This window comes from Antrostomus carolinensis, unplaced genomic scaffold (assembly GCF_000700745.2).
Source record: "Antrostomus carolinensis isolate BGI_N321 unplaced genomic scaffold, ASM70074v2 scaffold36499, whole genome shotgun sequence".
Classification (NCBI taxonomy): Eukaryota; Metazoa; Chordata; class Aves; order Caprimulgiformes; family Caprimulgidae; genus Antrostomus; species Antrostomus carolinensis.
This window is the reverse complement of record NW_010337224.1, coordinates 1224-11023: the sequence shown is the minus strand read 5'-3', so window position 1 is coordinate 11023 and position 9800 is coordinate 1224. Positions and strand designations below refer to the sequence as shown.

The 9800-nt window shown below is 40.3% G+C and overlaps 2 protein-coding genes across 2 annotated transcripts in view; one reads left to right on the top strand and one right to left on the bottom strand.

Moving 5' to 3' along the window:
- The window catches only part of TRPM5 (transient receptor potential cation channel subfamily M member 5), a 40010-nt gene extending 35413 nt beyond the window's left edge, over positions 1-4597 (top strand). The window contains exons 21-24 of the mRNA XM_010175107.1: positions 9-141; positions 2275-2347; positions 3357-3447; positions 4497-4597. Coding sequence (XP_010173409.1) covers positions 9-141; positions 2275-2347; positions 3357-3447; positions 4497-4597 — 398 coding nt within the window. The remainder of the gene's footprint in view (positions 1-8; positions 142-2274; positions 2348-3356; positions 3448-4496) is intronic.
- Positions 4598-7754: 3157 nt separating this feature from the next.
- TSSC4 (tumor suppressing subtransferable candidate 4) lies at positions 7755-8789 on the bottom strand. Its single transcript, XM_010175108.1, has one exon. The coding sequence runs from the start codon at positions 8787-8789 to the stop codon at positions 7755-7757; it is 1035 nt and encodes a 344-aa protein (XP_010173410.1).
- Positions 8790-9800: the final 1011 nt, after the last annotated feature.

Genomic DNA, 9800 nt, shown 5'->3' with positions numbered 1-9800 from the left:
CCCTACAGAAAGAGATCTTCCAGTTGGCCTAGATCAAAAAATCATAACATGGGAGCTGGTGCAAAAAGAGAATTATCTTGCAAACCTTGAACAAGAAAGGAAAGAAAGCAATGAAGAAAGGCTGAAGGCCACATCTAATAAGTATGTTATTGTGACCCACAAGAAGTGTACCTTGCATGTCTTCATCTTTGAATGACATAAACATTCAGGTGCCTGTAAAGCTTATATGAAGAGTTCAACTAGAAAGCAGTTAGGGAATATGCAGTCCATGAAACAACATGAGAAGCCACCATCACTACAAAATTAGAAGAGTTTTTGGCATTCCTGAAGTATGTACAATTACAGACCTGTAAGCTCCAGCTAAACCTGCAGTCGAGCTCAAAGAAAATCATATTTATGCAAAAATGGTGGCAGAATAGTTCCTTTTCTATACTGCAGGGCATATACTTCCATCGCCTGTAGGAACACAACATAGACTTTGGAATTAGACTTTTGAATGGAAGTTTATCTTGAATTACCCCCAACCCACAGATGCAGAACGACTATTTACAGCTTTATGGCATGAGACTACAGTTTTCCACAAGAAATTAACGATATTGGTTCTAAAATTGTATTTAATTAACTGAGTCACCATTTAAATACTTCTCTAAAATATCTCCCCACTAGGAATAGTACTTGGATTGGTTTAGTGTTCTAAAGAAAAAGTCCTAAATTATTATTCAGAGGTTTACTCCTTTAAGTGAGACACAAAGTAGTTATATGCAGGGAAAACAAACATCTAAAGCAATACTGAAAGCCAGACAGCAAAGCATTCTTTAAAGAAGCTTTTAACACCTGTTTTGGCTGTTTCCTCTTCTGATAAAATTGACTTCAAATAGAGGCACAATGAGTGTGAAAATTATCATAATAAGAAAGTTATGTGAAAATGTTCTTGTGCTGTTTTCTTTCTGTGCTGTCTCAAAAACAAACCTCCATCTGTCTAACTCATAGCATAGCTGGAGACCAGAACAGAGTACTTGAATATGTCCTTGGAAAATACTCTTCTCCCTCTAATCTACACAGACTCTTAATTCATATTAATTTAGAATTATTATGTTGGTTTAAATCTTATTCTCATAAGAAGATCACTGACAAACCCTAGGAATGAGAGCTCAAGTGTTGAGCTCAAGCAATAAATATGTGTGTAATTGCTTCCAAACAAAGGGCACAATGATCTTCTTTCTAGCTTTAAAGCTAGAAAGCTTTAAAGATGGTACATTATAGATCAACTTACTGCTAGAAGGGGAAAAGTAATCATCAGGCTGGCTTCACAGTATTTCAGGTATAGCAGAGCCAGAAAGAGACTGGAAAAGATTCAGATGAACACTAAACCCATGGCTTTTTATCTTTGCTCTTAGTGGGTAGCAGTGTGTATTTGTCATCTTCTGAAACCCTCAGAAAGTGATTCTTTGAGCTTTGCACTGAACCAATCCCAAAATGCATTAGAATTGTAGAATCACAGTGGTTGGAAAAGACCTTTAAGATCATCAAGTCCAACCATTAGACCCATCCAGCAGCAGCTTATTCACACAGACCTGAATGGAACATAGAGGGGAAACTTTGAAATGGTAGTTAAGACAAAGCAGAGAGGGATTTGAGGAGCCAGGGGGAGTCAGATGCTGAGAATAAGGAACTGATGGGAAAAAAGGTGAAGGATGCAGAAAGCATGTGTACAGTACAACAATTTGGAGGCACTACATGGAAGTTTCCTACACAGTCCCTTTGGACTGCAAGGAAAAAGGGATTCAAATGTCAAAACAGTTTCCAAAAATGAAACCTCATATAAATTTTAAACTAATCATCTCCCCTGTGTCAATGGAACAAAGACTGTGGCCTCAGTTCTCACACCAGGATCAGTTTACATTTGGTACAGGTTGGACATAAGTAGCTGGAGAGACAGAGCTGGACTCAAGGCTCCTTTCTGCTGTCCTTCATTTCCACAGCAGCTGGGGCCAAGTGGCCCTTGCCAGAAGCTGAACGGCTGCTGTAATCCGTGTGTTTATTGAGTCCCTGGGCAACGGGTGCATGAGAGTGTCCCAGAGTTGTTGCCCTGTTCAATAAATAGTTGCAGGAACACCTCAAAAGGACAAAAATTTTAGAGGGCTCTGGGATGTCTCAGCAGCACAGAATTGCCAGTGAAGGGTCATGGCTTTAGTAAGTTATGTGGGTTTTTTGTTGTAGGATTCCTTCTGAGGCCTTTTGTTTTCGCTCAGCCTGTCTGCTTTGTTTCCGCAGGGTGGATAATTTGTCTAAATATTTTAGTGGACTGAAGGAACAAGAAAAGAGGTTTAAAGTTATGGAAGCCCAGGTAAGTAATATTTTTATAGGCATTTTTATCAGCTTTAGGATTTCACCGTGTTTGTCTTACTCACTGGTGGTTTGGCAGACCCTGATTAGGGGTAAAGGGAAGGAGAAATGGATCTGTATTACAGTTTCACTTTCCTTAGTTTTTTCTCTCTAGTGATACACACATGTAAAGAAACATTTCTGACCTCTGGGAGAAAGGGGAATACAGCATTTCTTGCTCTCCTTGCTAGCCTACTTGAGAAGTGTTTATTTCCTTTCTTAAGGATGCTTTTAGAAGGAAATGTTTCATCTCCCCCCTCTATTCTCTTCCTTCACCCAACCTTTTCTTTCTTTAAAACTGACAACTTTGAAGACACGCGTATTCTGTCTGATCAGACCTAAACTCATCTTTTTGGACATCAGTTTTTCTAAGTTTCTGACATGCCAGATACCAACATCTCAAAGGGAAGTGTCTAACATACAAATGTGAAACATAAATAATAGAAGGAAACCCTATATTGAGCTTCTGATGACAAACCCTTGAAATATAAACAAACATTTTTTTTAAACAGTCTGAAAATGTTCAGCATTACTATGTGCTACATAGCACGAGCGTTACTGTTTCCTTTGTCCCTAGAACTCTCCAGGGTAATTTTGGCCTCACTGAAAGTTCCTTATCTTAATACTCCCATTGCAGTTTCCCTCCCCTTTCTTATCCATTTTATGGCTTCCTGAAAAAAGTCATGCTATTCAATGAACAATGTTGACACCAAATACAGGTTCAACAGGAACACGCAAGAAATGCTTTAATAAGTTTGTGCCGGCTTGAGATAAAGCAATATACTCACAAAAAAAGTGAAGGTATTTAATACAAATCTTCCTCCAAGACAGTTCAACTTTTTCTTTAAAAAAACCCCCAAAAAACTCAGATGTCACTTCAGTCTGCTGCTAGATTATCTTTCCTGCCCATTTAAGAATGGATAAAGTACTACAAAAACTAGCTGACATAGAAATCACTACCTATTTTGTAGATTTGCTACTGTACAACTGTTATCTCCTCAATGGCAGATGTTTTAACCAAAACCAACCTCTTGTGCATTCAACCAGCTCCAAACTATACAGGTAAGGATTGAAAACAATCATGGAAAAGCTAATTAATACAGCTGAACAATTCAGTTAAAAATGCAAGAAAATAAAAACTGGAAGAGAACCACATAAGGAGGTGCAAAGGAGTGTGGCTGGAGGTAATGGGAATATAAACAAGGAACAGAACATTCAGACTTCAGAATGAAAAAATTACCTTTTGCAAAGGATGATTAAAAGCTTTTGGAAAGGACTATCACTCAGTGTGAGTTAGAATGATGTCACTCAGCTTTAAGCACATAAATAAGTATCTGCCACGGGGGTTTCTCGAGAGGATCGTGTCTTGGGGAGTTTCTTGAGTCAATGAGTATTACCAAAACATTTAATATGGCTAACAATGGTCATTAAAAAAAACAATTGAGCAAGCCTCCCACTTTGTTTTAATCAACACAGCTAATTGGCCTTCAGAGCTGCAACTACTTCTGTCAGTTAAGAATCTTGTCCTGTGTCCCAGGGCTCCTGTTTGGAGTTTAAAACACTGGAGACAGAAAGAGCCTACTTCTCACCCACCACAGGATATCCAACACAATGAAGAGTTTGGATCTTCTTCTAAATGATCTGTTTCATTACCTATTACTGCCTATTACACGAGCTCTCCAAAAACTGAACGTATATATACTATATGGGAAAAAAAAGTAGCTGGAAACTCAGCAGTTATAACAAGACCTCCAATCACTCTGACTTAAACTAACCTCAAACTTGACTTAATTCTGTTAGAAGCTTATAAAACACATAAATTTACATAATTGTAAATTGCTTTATTATCAACATTCTAGTAAGGAAAAACATCCTGTAGCGTGTTCCCCAGACATTTCAGTACTGTAACTGCATCCAAATCAGAAACTTAAATAGCTGAAAAATAAAGAAACCTGGTTTTATCATTTACTGAGGAAATGCAAGGTAGTAGAATCTACACTATCTTTTTACTGTGGATTATTTCCAACATTTTAAAGTTTCTTAAGTAATTACTATTATGTGCCTTGTCCTAAGGCTTTTAAACAAGCACATCACTTTTACAATCCCATTAGGTGTGATGAATGTCGACACAGAAGTGCCTTTGCCAGAAAGAAGTGACAGAGAAGAGCGTGCAGATCAGTCCGAGTCGGACATCACATACATTGATAATTAAACTCTACTCTCATTTCTTCAGATTAAACCTTTTGTTGTACTGAGCTACTGCAGAAGCAGAATCCCAGTCTCAGGAAGGCCTGAGGCCCAGCTCTCAAAGCCTTTATGTCTGTGTTTGACACTACTGAGGATTTCTTGGTCTTCCTCCTTCAATTTCTTGGCCTTTCTTCCCTCCTGCTCCTCTATCGCTTGGTCCTTTCTCCAAAACTCCATTCCACAAATCACACTACAAACTTTCTCCTCCAGGATGACTCTACCTGCTTTTGCAAATAGGATCTGCCTTCTGTTCTCCCAATACCACACCCTCAACCCAACGTCATCACTGCTCATTTCCACATTTCTCTGTTCAAGGGAGTCTCCCTTCTGAAGAGTGATCATTTACACACTAAAAAACAAGCCACTTCCTTGGCCAAGAAAGCAAGCTTGTATTTTTGAGTAGCTTTGAAAGGAAATCAAGAAATAGTTTCCACAGGAAAGGGTCTGGGATACTGAACTATTACAATCCATAGAGTTCCTGGAGTTCTTACAACCCTCAAACAATTGCACTCACCTTCTCTTCCCACGCTGGCTTCTGTGATGTATTCCTTTGCCAGTATTCCTTCCTGAGGGATCCTCACTCATCCTCAGAAGCTGGAATCTCATTGTGCAGTCCTCAGGTGTGTGGTGGCTTTCAGTCACTTCCCAAACACAAAGCAGGTGACCCTCCCCTCCCGCAGTCAGACCCCCAGCCTCTGCCCGTGCTTTTTTAATGCCAGATCACAGCTGCTGTCAGCTTGCTGCTACTAAAGGAGGCTTTGCCTTTATGTATCACACCACGTGGAACACCACATCTATACCTAAGTAGTTTTCTGATTTCATTTTACTTTTCTCTCTCAAAGGTCAGGAAAAAAAAATAAAATCACTTAGAGATTTTAAAGCAAGAATGTTTAACAAGAATTTTCCTACAAACTAGAAATTTGGACTGCATGCCATTTTTTTCATTACTTAACGTAAGTTTTTAGCATTCAAAAGCTAGCTGCCCTTATTAAAATTTTGTATGAAAAGATACACCAATAAAATTAATTTTACTACTGTCCTTTAAAAGGAAATTTCTTTGGAATGACATAAACAGCATCAGAAGGGGGAAGAATTGGGTTGTGCTCTTTCTTACACTGATAAGCTTCAACTGAACTTAATTTCCTCATGGCTTCTATGCAACATGAATGTGAGTTGCACAGCTTTCTCTGTTACCAGAGGCAGAAAAAAAAATCTCAGATCTGATAAAAAAAATACCTTTCCAACACGAGCCTTTTATTAATAGATATTAATCTAATATGTCTTCAACAAAATAGGCATTTTTCCAGTTTATTCAGCTGTGCCCCACACCTCAGCAACTCCATTATCGGTGATGGAATTTTGGTACTATCCTACCTGTTCTGTTCTTCACCCCGGGCAAGCAGAAGTTATAAAACCAGTAAGTGATCAGCACATTAATTAGTCACTGGAAACCAAAATCAATTTGGAATTGTTGTTATGTCCCACTCACATGCACTGGAACAAGTGATGTACTTAGTAATGACCCATTAATTAACATGCATCAAGCTGTATACTCATAAGAAAATCCACTCTGCTTTTAAAATTAAAGGATGAATTTCAACATTACTAATTTGCCATTGTTTTCTGCTTCTGCTGCCAAATGATACATCTGTTCCAACACAAAGACCCAAATGATTTAGGCCTGACAGTCAATTATTGAGAAGATGCTGACATCCCCAGAGAGGAACCAACCTCCCAAATACCCTTCAGAGTTGGAGCAAGCACAGTCTAGCAAAAAAGAGCATAAATTCTAAAGAAGTCTTTCACTACATGCTTATAAATACCAGCATTGGGGTTGGTTCCTTTAGAATACTAGCAAAAAAAAGTCAGTCCAATCTGACTTGAACTAATTTGAGTTTCAAATCATATAACCTTTCAAATAATTTAATCTTTCAACCTTATTTATAAAATTTATTAACATTCTGTGTGAAAAAATCCTGTATTTGACATTCATTACAATGTGCTTCATTGTATGCAGTGATTCATCCTATGAGGGGTTCTCTAGATATTGTAAAATGATTGAAAATGTTAAAAATGTGATTTTTAGCATCTAAAATATAAGACTTGAGGGAGAAGTTACAAGAGTAAGCTTAGGGTAACATTCTAGAAGATTTTTGAGACGATTCTCAAATCAAATAAAATGGGTATTTGTTAAAACTCCTACAGCTGCATTGATCAGCATGGTTCAAAGAGATGAAGAAATCAAGCTACAGTGGAAAGTTTATTGAGTCCCAAAGAAAATAAAAGTATTCAGTTGTGGTACAAATACCTCATTCCCACCAAATCACACCCAGCATCAACGTGGAAGCACTGCCACCTGGGAAGGACATACAAACACGCAGGCCAGGAATCACCAAGGACAAGATCATTGTATCATACCAGTAAGAGGAAAAGCTGCTGCCCAACATAACTGAGGCTCTTGTCAATTCTAGGCTCAACATGGCAAGACTTTGCTGAAGCCATCCTGAGTGTCTTCACCAGGATGTATCCAGAGTTGTGCCTCTCCACAGAAAACACTGTGTTTTTTTAAATCTTAAACATGTAACACCAAAGAAGGTAAAAATTAAGCCAACCTTAAAAAAAAAAGAAAAAAAAGTTTTCCTCCCAGGGACAGGGGAAATCACATCTAGTGGAAGAGGAGGTTTCATTTTCATTGTTTAAAAATCTCTGCATAATCAGCTCATCATCTTTGTTCCAGGATTCTACAGGATTTGGGAACATCTCTAAATCCCGGGGTTAGTAGGAAGCCTTGCAGCGTTTTAGGTAACACATCTCTTTCTTTGGTGCTTGGGGCTATTTCAGCTGCAGAGCAAGCCCCAGGGAGCTGCTCAAGCAAACAAAGCACACTTTATCAATTCGTCCCTGCTAGGATGCAACTATCCTGTGCCCACAGACCTGTCACAAACAAAAAGTCTGCAGTGGAGCTTAATTTCTAACAATATAAATTGTTTTGGGTGGCTACGACGCAAACTGTTAGACAAAAAGCTATCGCGAGGTTTCCAGACCAGAAAATAAGTCAGAGAAAAAAACCAAACGTAGCCAAAGACAATACAATACAAGGATGTCTCCATGTGCTCCATCCTTCAGTGCTGTTCCTCCTCCCCTTCATCATCTACTTTAGGTCGGAAATTTTTCCTGTTCTTCTTCTTACTGCAATGGAATCCAACTGTTTCCACCGATGGCTCTTCACCTGCACCACTAAACCCCGCACTAAGCTTACCTTCTGTATTCAGGTCCCCCATCATGCACTCCTCCTCCTCTGTGGCCTTTCCACTTCCACTACCCAAGTGCCCCAGCTCTACCTTATCCTCTTCCCTCAAGTCATCAGTCTTCTTAGATTTTCCTTTCAGATCTGTTTTCATGTGTTTCTTCTCATCCTCCCCTGCTGATGTTTTCTTTTCCAGTCCATCAACACCCCTTTTTATTGGCTTGGTGAAGACGATTCTCCCAGCTCCACAGCTGGAAGGGTCCTGGTTGAAGTATGGGGTGTAGCTATCTTGGGTAGCTGAGCTTTGTTCCTCCCCTCTTTTCTTCAAACCCTCTAGAAATTCCATGGCCACTGCCCTGTTAGTCTTGTCAGTCGACTCTGAAACTCCTTCTAGGCTGTATTTGGTCCAGCGCTCTGGGTGTGCCACGTAGTCAGGCACTGCAGGGGAGGTTTTGGGAGCCTGCACTGGTTTGGCTTGCTTACCCAGGCTTTCTGGAACCATGTTACTTGAAACTGTGGCTGGAGGCAATGGACGTTTAAACCTCCCATCAACAACATTATCTTCAGGCATCGAGGGCACAGACAACTTGGCCGCCTCTTCCAGGCAATCAAAAATGCTCTGGCTACGGAGAGAGAACGTAGAACTCATGCCCCTGAGATGGAAGGGCTGGACAGGAGATCTGTGAGTGCTGTTTGAAGATTGGGGGGTCTCCCTTGATCTGTAATCCCCATCATCTACAGATGGCTCCTCAGGAGATATTGTATCAACTTCCGCTTCATCTGCTAACCCCAAGTCATCGGAATCAGAATCGCTGAGCGACACGGTGTCTGAGGGCAGAGCTCCTTCGAAGTCCGTGGCACCACCAGCCACTATCCCCAGAAAGGGTTCACCTGCATCCTGATCTCCCATCTTCCAGCTATCACTCCACTGAGGTCTTTGATGTAGGCCCAGGAACAGCTGCAAATGTGGTTTTCCAAATGCCCAGCGAGTTTAGTGCCTAGAATACAAAGGAGCATAAAAATTCAGCTGTGAAATGAGAACCAAGTATGAGACTCATTCTGTGCTGCACAAAATAATTATTACTCCAATATCACAGGAAGCTCTACTTCGGGGATTCCCAAGCAATTCTGCTTGAAATAAAAGTATTATTCAAGGAATGAATGCACATTAACATTAAAGGCTTTTACAAGACTCAATACAGGAATATGAAGTGATGAAAAACAGTGTTGCAGACCAAATTTCATTAAAGGTTACAGCAGGTCCAATTACTCAAAGAAGAGAAAAAATTTTTTGAGCAAATCTGAATATCCCATAACGGTCTTAACACATCTTCCCAGAGAAAGCAGTGACCTCTCCAAATTACACCCTGCATTTGTTATACTGTGTAAATCCACCAAATCACATCCTAATCTCTTGTGCTTTCTTTTGGCCATTACTATCCTTTACTGCATCAGCCACTTCACTTCCTGTCCCAACAGCCATCACGTTCTGACTGTTATAAAGAGCACTACCAGTGATTGAGGTCAGTGGCAGCAGAAGCCACAAAAATATCAGGGCTGCAGTTTCAGGATTGCTTTAAAGTAACATAAAGCACAAGCTCCACCTCTTCCTTGCCTTTAAGCTCTCACGTCATTACCAAGAATGAGCCAGCTCAAGAAAACAATCCCACTGGATTAAGAAAACTAATCACACATGACATGCTTACGCGTGGAAACAAAGGAGAGAGTGCAAGCAAGGGTCTGCAAGAGCTGGCCCCTCAGTCAGGGAGATGGTCTGATCTGAACCCCCACTTCCAGTAGCGGCTGGGATACCCGATTCACTCTGAGACCTGTGTGAAGGGAACCGTGCAGAACTGGGGCAGCAGCTGATGATCACACTACTGCCTGCAGGGCAATCAGAACAGAGTTGGCAAACACACAC